The 15,575-nt window shown below is 37.4% G+C and overlaps 1 protein-coding gene and 4 non-coding genes across 7 annotated transcripts in view; 3 read left to right on the forward strand and 2 right to left on the reverse strand.

Moving 5' to 3' along the window:
* Positions 1-885: 885 nt before the first annotated feature.
* On the reverse strand, positions 886-1,004 carry LOC127499237 (5S ribosomal RNA). Its single transcript, XR_007926078.1, has one exon. It is a non-coding gene; the product is annotated as a 5S ribosomal RNA (ribosomal RNA).
* Positions 1,005-1,529: 525 nt separating this feature from the next.
* On the forward strand, positions 1,530-1,648 carry LOC127499245 (5S ribosomal RNA). Its single transcript, XR_007926086.1, has one exon. It is a non-coding gene; the product is annotated as a 5S ribosomal RNA (ribosomal RNA).
* A 2,075-nt stretch (positions 1,649-3,723) lies between these two features.
* On the reverse strand, positions 3,724-3,842 carry LOC127499248 (5S ribosomal RNA). The gene has a single exon (XR_007926089.1). It is a non-coding gene; the product is annotated as a 5S ribosomal RNA (ribosomal RNA).
* A 527-nt stretch (positions 3,843-4,369) lies between these two features.
* LOC127499249 (5S ribosomal RNA) lies at positions 4,370-4,488 on the forward strand. Its single transcript, XR_007926090.1, has one exon. It is a non-coding gene; the product is annotated as a 5S ribosomal RNA (ribosomal RNA).
* Positions 4,489-8,104: 3,616 nt separating this feature from the next.
* scaf8 (SR-related CTD-associated factor 8) overlaps positions 8,105-15,575 on the forward strand; it is a 46,908-nt gene continuing 39,437 nt past the window's right edge. The window contains exons 1-2 of one of the 3 annotated variants that reach the window (XM_051868117.1): positions 8,105-8,300; positions 10,080-10,163. In XM_051868117.1, coding sequence (XP_051724077.1) covers positions 8,271-8,300; positions 10,080-10,163 — 114 coding nt within the window. In that variant the 5' untranslated portion in view covers positions 8,105-8,270. The remainder of the gene's footprint in view (positions 8,301-10,079; positions 10,164-15,575) is intronic. The other 2 variants (XM_051868118.1, XM_051868119.1) reach the window with 2 other exon arrangements.

Consider the following 15,575-nt stretch of genomic DNA (forward strand, 5'->3'; position numbering starts at 1 on the left):
AACAAACTCCTGACCATTTCAAAGTTTGTGGAAAACCTTTTAAAATATAAATGACACCTTTCCAGCAGTTGAGTTAATTTATTTTATTTTACAGTTTAACACAGTCAATGACAAAACTGTGAACGGAGTTCCAATTTTATTGAAGCAAAAAACAAAAAAAGAAAAGAAAAAGAAAAAAAGTCATGAAAACACTTGAGGGGTAAAGGGGTCTGTTTCTCTCAGCTGCAGCCCGGGACGTGATCAATGCGGTCCGAGTCGTGTAGGGGTGCTGCCGGTGTGTCCATTGCCCATTTTACCTGAATGTTGTGCCGTGGCTCAAGAAGGGACCTGCTGATATTCTAACTCTCATAATTTTAAAACAATTATACTTTTTCACATTAAAAAAAAAAAAAAAAAAAAAAAAAAAACATATTTAAGAGACCCAGGCTAATTTGTAAAAATATCATTAGATCTCATGCATAGCTTATTTGATGGTATAATAAGTCATTTACCAAAACGTGGCAAACGTGGCCTTTTTAGCTGACTTCACCCTAGTTTGTATGGTAAATATTAATGTAACTGTCAGCTTACTACAGTTAAAAAAAAAAAAAAAAAAAAAAAAACGGCCCGCGCATGGTTACATATTTTCCCATCCGGCCCTCAACCTAAAATGAGTTTGACACCCCTGCTGTGGAGAGAGAAAGAAGCCTCTCGATCGCCCTCTGGAGGAGAAAGGAGGAATGACGAGGCTGAGCTGTCCCTTGCCGCACTTAAAGCAGACAGAAGACAGAGAGAAAGAAAAATGTAAGAAAATAAGTGAAGCGATGGATTTGAAAGGATAAAAGGACAAGCAACCGAACAAAGCCATGGTGAAGTGTGTTATGTGAGTAGTGAAGATAAAGCAAAAGCTTACAGCACCTGGTATTCCCAGGCGGTCTCCCATCCAAGTACTAACCAGGCCCGACCCTGCTTAGCTTCCGAGATCGGACGAGATCGGGCGTGCTCAGGGTGGTATGGCCGTAAGCGAAGGTTACAGCCAATAGCGAGCTATTTAAAGAAGACACACCGGCAGCACCCCTACACGACTCGGACCGCATTGATCACGTCCCGGGCTGCAGCTGAGAGAAACAGACCCCTTTACCCCTCAAGTGTTTTCATGACTTTTTTTTAAATAAATAAATAAAAATAAAAAAATTCCCACTTCAATGAAATGTAAACTCCGTTCACAGAATTTTGTGCCATTGCCATAACATTGATTAACTTCAATTTGCTTCTTTCTTTCTTTCAAGAAAAAAATTAAAGGACGAGTTTACATATGTTTTTTTCTCTTAGTTAATCAGTGTTATGGCAATGGCACAAAATCCTGTGAACGGACTTTAAATTTCATTGAATCAAGAATATTTTTTGGAAAAAAGTCATGAAAACACTTGAGGGGTAAAGGGGTCTGTTTCTCTCAGCTGCAGCCCGGGACGTGATCAGTGCGGTCCGAGTCGTGTAGGGGTGCTGCCGGTGTGTGTTCTTTAAATAGCTCGCTATTGGCTGTAACATTCGCTTACGGCCATACCACCCTGAGCACGCCCGATCTCGTCCGATCTCGGAAGCTAAGCAGGGTCGGGCCTGGTTAGTACTTGGATGGGAGACCGCCTGGGAATACCAGGTGCTGTAAGCTTTTGCTTTATCTTCACTACTCACATAACACACTTCACCATGGCTTTGCTCGGTTGCTTGTTCCTTTATTCTTTCAAATCCATTGCTTCATTTATTTTCTTACATTTTGCTTTCTCTCTGTCTTCTGTCTGCTTTAAGTGCGGCAAGGGACAGCTCAGCCTCGTCATTCCTCCTTTCTCCTCCAGAGGGCGATCGAGATTCTTCTTTGTCTCTACAGCAACACTAAGCGCTACACGTTCTTCTGTAACCGCTCGTCTCCTTAACTTACACTAAACCAGAGCTTCACAAACCTTCCTGACATGCAGATAAACATATGAAATATTGAACCTTTTTTAGTAAGTGCTTTATTTTAAAATGATTTATAGGGCGGCGAGTACTATAGGGCCTATTATTAATAGTAGGGAACAGCGGGGCACAAAGTAACACTTTTTGACTTTCTCAGTTTGTGTAAATTCACTTGGGGTTCAGAGTATTTATTTTTTTCCCACGTTAATTTCACACATGCCCAGTACAATTATGTGACTTTGTTTCATTAATACAGTGTATAGCCTACATTTTTCTTGTGTTTTTTTTCCTTGCAAATTAATGTGTAGGGTGAAGTCAGCTAAAATGGGCTATCAGGTAAAATGGGCTAAATAAGGTTGCAGCCTCTTATCTCTTTAAATTTTTACAGCCAATCACAATAAATGATCTTGCATTGTTGCTTCAACACTGGTTGACATGTAACAATAAGTTTTGATTGGTCTTAGTTTTTTAATGGGGGCAGGGCAGAGTGTTACATGAAGCTTGTCAGAGAAATTGTGAGGTAAGTGAGCCTGACATAAATTTCATTCATCACTCATAAGGGTACTAAAGCAATTATAAGTAAGCTTACCAACAAAGCAAAGGTTTATGAACAATGTTTTGACATGCTTTTTCAAAAAAAAAAAAAAAAGGTCAATTAAAAAAAAACCTTTGATTTTTGTGAAAAAGGTCATTTTAGTTAGAAATAGTTGGTTAAGCTAAAATGGGCTGCACACACACACACACACTTTTACACAGAAATTGAGGGTGAAAATAGGTTTATAGCCTTAGATATGCATCCATACAAAATCTTAACAGTGTTTAAAAAAATGCATTGCAGACAGTTTGGCAGGAGGACAAGAAAATGAAGAAAACAGAGAGATAAGAAGAGTGGAGAGAAAGGGAAAGAAAGGAAGATGTCAGTACAGTACAATGTTAAGACCTATAGCTGCAGGAAATGTTAAAGTGATTTTTTTTTCTTTTGTCAAAGATGTTCTAATCTTTAACAAAACGTTTGACAGATATTTGACAAGCGTACACACATACATGCACACAAAAGACACCAATGCACAGAAACACACACCGGTACAACATGATCAGTTCATTTTTAACTGCATTTTTTAATGAAATATTCGTTCAACTTTCTGTTTAATGAAATAAATTTATAGTGTTGTTGCTATGGCACACTAAAGACAATAGTGTCAATTTACTGTTAAAAATAAAATGATTTCAGCCAAAATTACCTGTGTTGATCTCATTTTTTTATATTTGGGACCTGCTGATACTCTAACTCATAATTTTAAAACAATTATACTTTTTCACATTTAAAAAAAAAAACATATTTAAGAGACCCATGCTAATTTGTAAAAATATCATTAGATCTCATGAATAGCTTATTTGATGGTATAATAAGTAATTTACCAAAACGTGACCCATTTTAGCTGACTTCACCCTAGTTTGTATGGTTAATATTAATGTAACTGTCAGCTTACTACGGTTTAAAAAAAAAATCGGCCCGCAAATGGTTACATTTTTTCTCATCGGGCCCTCAACCTAAAAATGAGTTTGACACCCCTGCTGTAGAGAGAAAGAAGCCTCTCGATCGCCCTCTGGAGGAGAAAGGAGGAATGACGAGGCTGAGCTGTCCCTTGCCGCACTTAAAGCAGACAGAAGACAGAGAGAAAGAAAAATGTAAGAAAATAAATGAAGCAATGGATTTGAAAGGATAAAGGAACAAGCAACCGAGCAAAGCCATGGTGAAGTGTGTTATGTGAGTAGTGAAGATAAAGCAAAAGCTTACAGCACCTGGTATTCCCAGGCGGTCTCCCATCCAAGTACTAACCAGGCCCGACCCTGCTTAGCTTCCGAGATCGGACGAGATCGGGCGTGCTCAGGGTGGTATGGCCGTAAGCGAGTGTTACAGCCAATAGCGAGCTATTTAAAGAAGACACACCGGCAGCACCCCTACACGACTCGGGCCGCATTGATCACGTCCCGGGCTGCAGCTGAGAGAAACAGACCCCTTTACCCCTCAAGTGTTTTCATGACTTTTTTTTAAATAAATAAATAAATACAATTCCCACTTAAATGAAATGTAAACTCCGTTCACAGGATTTTGTGCCATTGCCATAACGTTGATTAACTTAAATTTGCTTCTTTCTTTCTTTCAAGAAAAAATTAAAGGACGAGTCTACATATGTTTGTTTTTTTCTCTCTCTTAGTTAATCAATGTTATGGCAATGGCACAAAATCCTGTGAACGGACTTTAAATTTCATTGAATCAAGAATATTTTTTGGAAAAAAGTCATGAAAACACTTGTGGGGTAAAGGGGTCTGTTTCTCTCAGCTGCAGCCCGGGACGTGATCAATGCGGCCCGAGTCGTGTAGGGGTGCTGCCGGTGTGTCTTCTTTAAATAGCTCGCTATTGGCTGTAACATTCGCTTACGGCCATACCACCCTGAGCACGCCCGATCTCGTCCGATCTCGGAAGCTAAGCAGGGTCGGGCCTGGTTAGTACTTGGATGGGAGACCGCCTGGGAATACCAGGTGCTGTAAGCTTTTGCTTTATCTTCACTACTCACATAACACACTTCACCATGGCTTTGCTCGGTTGCTTGTTCCTTTATTCTTTCAAATCCATTGCTTCATTTATTTTCTTACATTTTGCTTTCTCTCTCTGCTTTAAGTGCGGCAAGGGACAGCTCAGCCTCGTCATTCCTCCTTTCTCCTCCAGAGGGCGATCGAGATCTTCTTTCTCTCTACAGCAACACTAAGCGCTACACGTTCTTCTGTAACCGCTCGTCTCCTCAACTTACACTAAACCAGAGCTTCACAAACCTTTTGTAAAATTCAGATAAACATTTGAAATATTGAATCTTTTTTAGTAAGTGTTTTATTTTAATATTATTTATATATAGGGCGGCGAGTATAGAGCCTGTTAGCAGTAGTTGTAGTATTCTTATGATTCTTATTATATTATTGTAAAATTAATTTACTGAACTTCCAGAAATACACTGTTCTGCTTCTCCAGTAACCAGCAGTTGTGTCCTGTGTGGTGTGAAGTCAGGTGGTGCGCTATTTACTTTCAGTTCTTCCAGGTTCTACGTCAGAACGCCGACTCATTACTGGCCGGCTCCTGCATCAGCATCACACGCATGCGTTGGCGTTCTGACACAGAAGAGAAGATATTGTTGAATAAAGTCGTTATTTTTGTGCACAAAAAGTATTCTCTTTGCTCCATAACATTAAGGTTGAACCACTGCAGTCACGTGGACTATTTTAACAATGTCTTTAGTACCTTTCTGGACCTTGAAAGTAGTGGTTAAATTGCTGTCTATGGAGGAGTCAGAAAGCTTTTGGATTTCATCAAAAATATCTTAATTTGTGTTCCAAAGATGAACAAAGGTCTTACGGGTTTGGAACGGCAGAATTTTATTTAATGACAGATATTTCATGTTTGGGTGAACTAACCCTTTAAGAACATTCCATGCATATGGTCATCTACAAACCATGGCCCTACAAATTGCACCCCCTACTACAAGTGTGCCCTACAGGGAAACAGCCATTCGGGATGTCAACAAAGCCCCTCCCTCTGTAATCGCTGATGTCCTTACTAGTACTTCACTTTCCTCGCTTTTAAGCTTCACTATCACCACCTAGTGAAAAGTCACACAGATCATATGAAATGTAAGTCAGCCTCTTTGTTTTCCTCAGATTTGAAAGAATTTTAATTATGAAACTCTACAGTAAATTTTAATTTTATGGAAGGGGTAGGGTTAGGGTAAGGTTTAGGGTTGGGGGTAGGTTTTCAGCTATAATGACCATGAGTCTGTATTAATTTGATTATTATATAATTTATTTATTCTATGTTTTACTAATAGCTGTGATTTCATACTTCATAAGATTTGAAAACAATATAAGTTAACCTTACAAACCTTTCATGCATAAAACATAAAATAATTTAATTCAAAAGATTGTTTTAGTCAATGACATCCATGCTTGTTTCTTTGCGGAAGGCGTAACTTGTTGTAGTAGGAGTAACTTGCAGGGGATGTACCTTGATGCCTTCCTACCTTGGATTGCGTCCTCTGAAGGCAGTATTTTTAAGCTTTTGGATACTGCCACAGTTTCAAAAGTACAGCAATGTGAATTATTGGGACATACCTCTTAATTATTTAATTCACGTGTTTCATTCAGACCTGTTGCCACTGCCACAGATGTATAAAATCAAGCACCTAGCCATGCAGTCTGCATTTACAAACATTTGTGTGGGGAGGGAAGGGTAATTATGAAGAGCTCAATGAATTCAAGGGTGGTACACTGTGATAGGATGTCACCTTTGCAATAAATTAGTCCTTGAAATTTCATCCCGGTCAACTGTAAGTGGTATTATTAGAAAGTGGAAGCGTTTAGGAATAGCAGCAACTTAGCCACAAAACAGAAGACGACGTAAAGTCACAGAGCAGAGTCACCGAGTGTTGAGGCACATGGTGTGCAGAAGTCACAAATGCTCTGCTGATTCCTAGCCAAAGAGTTGCAAGCATCCAGTTGCGTTAATATCAGCACAAAAACTGTGTGGCGGGAGCTTCATGGAATAGATTTCCATGGCCGAGCAGCTGCATGCAAGCCTTACATTTCCAAGTACAATGTCAAGCATCAGATGGAGTGGTGTAAAGCACCCTACACTGGACTCTGGAGCAGTGGAAACGTGTTTTGTGGAGTGACAAATCATTCTTCTGTGTTTGCCAGTCTGATGGGTGAGTCTTAGGTTTGGCAGATGCCAGGAGAACGTTGCCTGACTACATTGTGCCAACTGTAAAGTTTGGTAGAGGAGGGATAATAGTATAGGGCTGTTTTCAGTGGTTGGGGGAGGCCCCTTATTCTTCCAGTGAAGGGAAATCTTAATGCTTCAGCATACCAAGACATTTCGGACAATGCTATGCTTCCAACTTTGTGGGAACAGTTTGGGGAAGGCCCTTTTCTATTCCAGCTTGACTGTGACCGAGTGCACAAAGCAAGGTATATAAAGACACGGTTAGATGAGTTTGGTGTGGAAGAACTTGACTGGCCCACCCAATCAGGAGCTTGGCCCACCCTGGCCCCATGCCAAATAACGGCCGATTGCAAAATTGGTGCTATGTTCAATTTAGCTCCAGATTTTGAGGGAGATCATGGATTTTGGCTGCTTGGTATCAAAATTCCACTTGTTATTTAGAAACTAGAAAGCAGTATTAGAACGTGACCGCAGTCTTCTTCATTCAAACATTTTAAACTATGCAAGAATACACGAAAGAAACTCAATTCAGTACACACGCTGTTTTCTGTGTGCATACACACAAAGTGCACACAGAGAGATGTGATTATTTTTTTAATTTATTTTGGCATTGAAATGTAGTATGAATTTGATTTAAAATGTACATTTTTGAGTTGTGATTAGCTTGTCTTCCCCATTGTGATGTATATGCGAGGGAAACAGCTTCTCGAGGTGGGACTTGGTTTTGTCCATCGGGAATTGGTTGGATCAATGTTGTTTGCTATTGTTGTGATCCCATGTAAGTGACAGGTTGCTGGAGGAGAGAGTCCCGCCCTCAAGCCAGTGAACGTGTCATCAGGCAAGAGAAGAGATTTTGTTGCAATGGGGAAGGAAAGATATTTTGATTAAAGAATATGAGGGCACATGAATGTTATAAAAAATAATGATGTGCAGGGATAAATTATTTATAATAAACACTGCAATATTCCATAAATATAACAATTGTCCATTTTGATTTCATGCACTGTAAGAAATATTGTTGGCTTAACTTAAAAAAGTAAGTTACCTGGTTGCCTTGAAATTTTGAGTTCATTGAAATTAAAAATTTGAGTTAATACAATGTAGGAGATTGGTTTAATAAATAGAAACTCAAAATATTATGTTATCTGAACAACATTAATTATCTAAATTGATTAGACAAAGGAAAAAAAAATGTGATAACAAATCATGAAAATATATATATATATTTTTTTTTACAGTGTGGTGACTTTAATTACATATAGTTAGATATAATAATATTAAACTCTCTCAATCAAGTTTGATTTTTGGTCCTTCAGTTTGGGCACCTTTGAGATCATTCACAGGGCATTGTTCATTTCCCCAACACACCGAATCTTGAATCTCTCCCTGGAGGAGTCGACTCAGAGATGATTCGGTCTGTGTTTGTCTTCGCGTTGTCAGCCATATTAGCGCCCTCCTCCATCTCGACCACCGCTAACTTCAGGACATGCATGCGTCAGACCGGTTGTAAGGACGAAGAGGCTTAAGGTTTTTGATCTGTTTGAAAGAACAGTTTCAAATATCTAAAATGGAGGCCGTCAAGGCGTTTAACGGCGAGGTTTGTATGATATTCATTTGTATGAATGTAGACACGATAAACTCGAGTGTAGGCCGCTGTTGTCATCAAGCCGGTTTCATGGTGCAGGCCATATATTTCTTACATAATTCCGACATTTAATCTTTATAAGTCTGATAGGTATGTTAGATTCTTTGCGTGCATTTTGAAAACTGAAAGAGTAAACACAATAACTTCACATTAGTGCAGTGCTTGGCGTTTTTTCCGCCACCTTAGTAGAAAGCATGTTGACAAAAAAAAAAGTCCGGCAGCTAAAAGTAATGTGTATGCATTTACTTATCTGCAGTCTAAATATATTTAATCATATTTATGAAGTCCTGGTAATATAAACGCTGCTGTTTCCGCTTCATGTAAGTGCTGGTGAGCAGCTTACCTAGACAACGCTCAGGGCATCACAGGCCCGCTCCAAGTTAACAGCGTTTTTCGGCATAACCGGCGCGTTTCAAATCAGTACAGAAATGCTGTAACCCCGGAAAAGGCATGTGATGCCCAAAGATATTGTAGGTCGCCTCAATAGTTTTTGAGAAACTGCCTTTGTTTTTAAAACTGAATTGCTAACAGTTAGCTGCACACGATTAGCCGCGCTAGTCAACATACCCTAAACCGGCTATGTCTTAGTTTTATGATAGACTTCACTTTTCTCTGAGCTAGTTCAGTGATATTATATCATTATTAAATAGTTCGTGTTTTCTGTGTGGATTTTCATTCTCGTGGGCTAGTTTATATATATTTGAAATGGGGAATTATAATGACCCAATGAGCTGTATGTTTTTTTTTTTATGGTTTAGCAGTGTAAACCTCATACATTTAGAGAAAAATATAAAGAGTTGCAAATAAAAAAGACTGTCTGAAAGAGGACAATGTGATTTTATTGCACAAGATTGCAGCATTACCATAATGCATATTGTAGTAACAACGTAATAGCAACAAACCAAAATGTATATTTCTTTTGTTCTTGTTAGATTTTGTTTTATTAAAGGCACAATATGTAAGATTTTTGGATTAAAATATCCAAAGACCACTAGAACAGGGCTATATATTTATTGACTTGTGTACTTACATTATCCTAGATGTTTCCAAGAATGTTTAAATCCAGAGAAATAAGTCATTTTTACATAGGACACGGACCGTGTCCATGCATCACCTATCAATGACATCATATCTGCGTTACCCTTGATTTCCGTTTTTATTTTGTAGAAACCATGGAAATACCAAAGACGCTTTAATATATATGTTTTATCAGACAAGGGAACAACTGTTTGGATACATTTATAGACCGAAAACTCATCATTATTATATAGCTCAACACAGTAAGTCTTAATGTTTAAATCTCGTTTTCTTGATTTACCGCGAGTACCATGTTTTACCATGACTAATCGATCTAGCTAACTGCAGTGTGCAACAAGTGTCTCATAGCAGTCGCCGAGCGAACGCACAGAGTAATGTTATAACATCATTTTCAACACACACAAATGTATCTAATATGATAAACAGTGCTGTGTTACCTCATACTCATGACCGGAAGAAGCGGAAGCAGCGACTGTGGCATAATAAAAGCTCTGCTGCTCTTGAGCTGTGTGTCGCACTCATCTCTCATTAGAAAAACTACATAGTGTGCCTTTAAAAAAACCAAAAAAAAAAAACAAGTGAATTACTAACTACAAATATACATGAAAGGCATCCAGCAGATCACATTAGAATGAATGAATAACTTGCATTAAAGAATGTTAAATCACAATTTTTGTTGTTGCTGTTTTTCAGCTGTACTCACTGAATGAATACAAACCACCTATCTCCAAAGCAAAGATGACCCAGATTACAAAATCTGCAATAAAAGCTATAAAGGTAAGTTTAATAACAAGGTAACATGACATGAAGGCCAAGTTTGCATGGAGTCCCTCAACTAATTGCACTCTTCACATTTTTGATCTTGGATTTATCCCAAACACATCTTTATTTATGACTTGTACAGTGCACAAACCAATAAAACCATCGTGTTAATTTAAAAAAAAAGACTTGAAGCTATGAAAATAAAATTAATGGACATAAATGGAACAGTGAATGTTGGTGTTAGAATGACACAAAAATGATAGACCTTTCCAGAGGCAAAATATTTACTCTGGGTTATAACATTGCTTAAAGAAAATGTACAAAGCCCCCCAAAAGGTCATTAATTAACTATGTCACTGTTCAAGCTGAATTAGGGATGCTCATAATTAACTGGTTAACCGACAGTATGAATGTGTCAGAATTCTTCGGTTAACGGTTTAGAAAGTAATTTTTCAAGATTTTTTGAAAACGGTTGCTGCATGGTTAAAAAAAAAATGCTATACATATAAAATTGGGTTTTTGAGAGAAAAGAAAAACCCAATTAATGTGCGGTCAAATCGCTTTTTATTATTACATTAATCTAAAATACCGGTAAGTAAAGAGAAATGTTTACAAACATAATAAACATAGCTATAGGCCATTTTAGTTCCCCTCACTCCATAATAAATCCTTTCAATTTAACGGTATTCAGAACAGATCGAGAATCAAAAATAAGTGAAACTGAAACCGGCTTTAGGCTCACGTAGACAACCTCGCTCATTCGGCATGCAATGTACTTGGATGCTAACTATTATTTATTATGTAAACTATGCTTTGTACAATATTCACATAAAACATCATCCTTCATATGCGCAAAAATGTGTTTGGCGTAACACCACAGTGGGGCGGTGGACACACTGAACGGCACAGATTGTAGTACAGATTTAAATTGAGCAGTGTAACTTGTTATATGTTTGGTTGACTGTATTTTATATTTATAATGAACAGAATGCGATGTCAAGTTAGCAATGCTAGAACATAAATGGTCATACAGATAAAAGTAAGCCAGGGGTGTCCAAACTCAGTCCTGGAGGGCCACTGTCCTGTAGAGTTTATCTCCAACTTGCCTCAACACATATGCCTGGAAGTTTCTAGTATCCCTAGTTAGACCTTGATTAGTTGGTTCAGGTGTTTTTAATTGGGGTTGGAGCTAAACTCTGCAGGGCAGTGGCCCTCCAGGAGCAGGATTGGACACCCCTGGAGTAAGCCATCATTTGAAACTGTAACGTAGGGCTCCTCAAATCTTGCCCTGGAGGGCCAATGCCTTACAGAGTTTAGCTCCAACCCTGATCAAACACACCTGAGCAAGCTAATCAAGGTCTTCAGGATCACTAGAAAATCACAGGTAGGTGAGTTTGATCAGGGTTTGAGCTAAACTCTGCAGGGCAGTGGTCTTCCAGGAACCCTGCTGTAAAGGGTTTACTTTTATCTGTGTACACTCACAATAAAAACAAAACGTTGGGCTTTTGTAAAACAAAAGACAACAAACAGGATGCGATTCGCTTTTAGCCGTCTCGGTTTCCTTTCTGTGAACTTGTTTTTGGAGGGCATCACAAAAGTGAACTTTTTTTATTTTTTTTTTATTTTTTATTTTTTACTAAATTCTACTGGACAACAGTGTGTGTGTGTGTGCGTGCGTGTCTGTATATATAAGTATTAGCCTTAGTAAGAAGGTTGTAGTGACTCGTTTGATCATGAACGTAGACAAAAGTGAATCTCATTATTGATTTGTCGGGTCTGTGTTGCACTGAGAACCTCGGTCAGTGTCTCTTTTTTTTTTTTCTTTTCTTTTTTTTAAACATTGTTTAAAATGCATATCAATGGAGTTTGAAAAAATGTAACCTGAAGGTGTCTTGAATTAGCACACAGTTTTAAGGAGAATCTTGTGGAAGATGTGGATTAATGTTTTTTCTTTACAGTAAAATCAAAAAAAATTTTAATTCAATTTTAAACTGTCCCCTTATTAAAATACAGCTGCGTTTTTGGCCACAGCACAATAAAGCAGTCTTTCTAAGACCATTTTGAGGGGGTAGCAGAATGTGTAGCTAAATAGCCAACAACTTTTAGACTTTTATTATTACAGACTTTTATTTTGAAAGACGTGCGTGAATGCTGTTGACTCTTCTGTCAGATGCATTTTAAGTAAATTGTGTCTGAAAAATGCTTTGTCCTGATTCAGTAACTGCTGTCAGATGAGATATTGTAGGATATAAAAAAAATAAAAATAACATAGTTTAGAATTGTTGGAATTAATATTAGAAGTTTCACTGTTTTGTCTTTTGAAACTTCTTAAGGTTTTAGCAGTTTGTATAATGTTAATCATTTGAAAACGACATACCACTGTCTGTTATCATGGTTTAGTGTATCAACGAGTATCGTTCTTTGCAGTCCATCTGTACGAATTTGCATTTGTGCAGCAATCTGGATCTGTGGTGTCATTTGCAGATGAATTATGTCTCTTAGAAAAACTGATGTGGAAACAGGTTACAAAGCGCTTACCAAAACCATGCATTTTGTATTGATGCCGTGTGAGCAAGCTAATGGCAGTGCTAATGTAAAAAAACAGCGCTTATGTAATGACCGTGTAATGACTTAAGTTACTTTTTCAGTGAATTATTCATTCCAGTGTGTTTTACTTTAAAACATGAGCTCTGTCATATTCTGTGATTGTTTCTGAAGAGCACGAGCCCTCACACATTGTGCTGTGTGAAATACAGACAGAACCGTGATGTTCATGTTTTCCTTTCTTTTTTTCAAAAGACTTTGCCCTTGTTTTACACTTCACTAATCCATATGAATTGAGTGGTTTAGGCCAAACTTTCTGAAGAGATACGATTGTTTTATATAATGAGCAGATTGAATTTAGGCTTTTATTTACTGTTCACTGAACACGTGACAAGAGTAAGGCGAGATGACTGACAAGACCATGGCGGATTATTTGTTGCACAACAGAGACTAAGCGTCTAACAAATGTCTTATCTCGTAGAATGCGCGCTCAGCACCGCTGCTCCCTATTCATTGGGTACGCGTGATCGCGAAATCTAAAGTAGAATGCGAGTGTTTGCACTTAATAAGAGAAAACTGTTATTCATTTTTAATTATACTGTTATTATTTCAGGGAGTTCAGTTAGGAGGTCAAAAGTTGTAGAAGCTCATAAATCATGTACAGTTCTAAGGTCTGAAGAGACTCAAATGAAATCATACAAGAGGGAAGCCAATCAGTTGAGTTTGTGGCAAAACCTTTTACAGTACTTGAGTATTGTATTTTACTGCATATAATAATTCATACTCAGTAGATAGAACTGAGTAGTAGTAGTTCAGGTAGTAGAACTGAAATGACATTCGTTACAAGGTGATTAGTTTAAACATTTCAAATGCACCTGACTATTTTTCTAGTTTTCTCTATTTTGTCATTGAGGATTTCTTAAAAATACTGTGTAAAAATCTCATCTCGTCTCATTCTCGTGAACTCAATCTTGCGTTTCGTCTCGTGAGCTAACTGTCTCGTCACACCCCTAATTATTAGTAAAGCCTGTTTTGTTTTTTATCTTTTTCGTCTTTGTGCCTGCTGGCTACATAGTAACACTTATTAATAAAGCAAAAATTGCAAAAGAAAACGGCAATATGGTGATATTGAGCCACTCAAAATCACCGCAAGAGAAATTCCTTCACTGTGACAGCCCTGTTTGCACAGTACTTTAATTTGAGTTTGAATATCATTTTGCATGACTTTAACAGCCAGAATGAAAGACAATGGATAATTTTCCTCATGTGAACAAACAAGTGTATTTCAGTCCCTGAGTATGTATTTTGAATAATGATAAAATAATTTCATTGCAAGTGCAACTCAACAGAATGCTTGCAGAGAGAGGCAGCGCCTGCCCACACACCCTCATGATTGTGCACGCCTGCCCACATGCCCCGATGATTTATGATTGATTTTGTTGTATCTCTAGTCGTTAGGACACTTCTGTTATTCTGCTGCCTTTAGAATTAAAATGGAGTCTTAAAATTAGTTGTCAAATTTAAGGTAATAAAGTCTTAAATGTCTTAAAGTGCAAGTTCACCCAGACTTAAAAAATTCTGTCATAATTTACTCACCTTATTTTGTTTCAAACCTGTATGAGTTTCTTTGTTCTGTTGAACACAAAAGACATTTTGAAGAATGTTTGTAGCCAAACAGTTAATGGTAGCCATTGACATCTATAGTATTTTTTTCCTACTATGGAAGCATGTAAGCTCACACATATGTAGTAATTTTTAAAGCTTTATCTATCGATTCCAAACCTTATTTATATTATATTTATCTGTAAATAATTATATTAATTTAAACCAAATGCTTAATAATAGTTGTTAAACTAGAAATGCTCGTGTAATGGATTAAAAATTATATAAATCATATAAAATAATTCATATAAATAATCATTGCTAAAAGACAGACAATTTTGAGCTCTCTTTCACGACTTTTTGCACTTAAACAGACAATTTAATTCAAAGTTATGTCAAAATGCCATTCTTGGTGAGTATCCTAGTAAACACAGTCGGTTATGTCTTAAGTGAACGTAAACAGTTGAGAAATAAATCATGTATGTATCAGTATCAGTTGGGTCCATGTATTATGACTTAAAGTGGTAGCAGCCTAATATTTCTGCTGCTGTCTGTTTTTTTTAATATTTTTTTTATTGTTAATCAAACAGCAAAAGACTGCCTGTTTTGGAGAAGATCAGACTAATGGCATAGGAGGAGTTAGAAAAAGTAGGTCTGAATTTTATTGGCTGAAATGAAATCAGAGATATACATTTTGTTGGGTTTATCGCAAGGATTCTGTGGAAAAGAATTTGGTATTCAGGGTTCCAAAGGTATAATTAAAAAAAGCAATTTTCCTTATTATAATGCCACTTAGTGTTGGACAGGTGTGTTTGTAGTGCACAATTGGGACCATCCTACCGAACTTGAGGATTTACAACTGTAAAAACTGCCCTAAAGACAATCAGTACAAACACTTTTACTGATTTTTACAATTAGTAAAAAAACAGGGTTCCAGCGCCTTTTGGTGATGGTTAGGATTTGATGTAACATGTTACATAAACACGAAGTTGTCAAAAGAGGCAACTTTGAAAAGAAATCACTCCCTCTAGATTAAAAGACAAGTCAAAAAACCCTAAGCTATGTGGTCATAATACATGTGTTGTATGTGGACTAAATGTAAATTAATCGTGTGTCAGTAAAAGAAGAGTTCAGATTCAAAAGCTGCTAAACGCCACCTCTTTAAAAAAAATGACATAATGACATTGAGCGAATGCTTTCACTTTAAATCCACTAAATCCCAGTGTCAGCCCATTCAAAAATACCGGTTCATTGGCAGAAACCGCTAAACGCCACTTCCCT

The sequence above is a fragment of the Ctenopharyngodon idella genome, chromosome 17 (genome assembly GCF_019924925.1).
Source record: "Ctenopharyngodon idella isolate HZGC_01 chromosome 17, HZGC01, whole genome shotgun sequence".
NCBI classification, from domain to species: domain Eukaryota; kingdom Metazoa; phylum Chordata; class Actinopteri; order Cypriniformes; family Xenocyprididae; genus Ctenopharyngodon; species Ctenopharyngodon idella.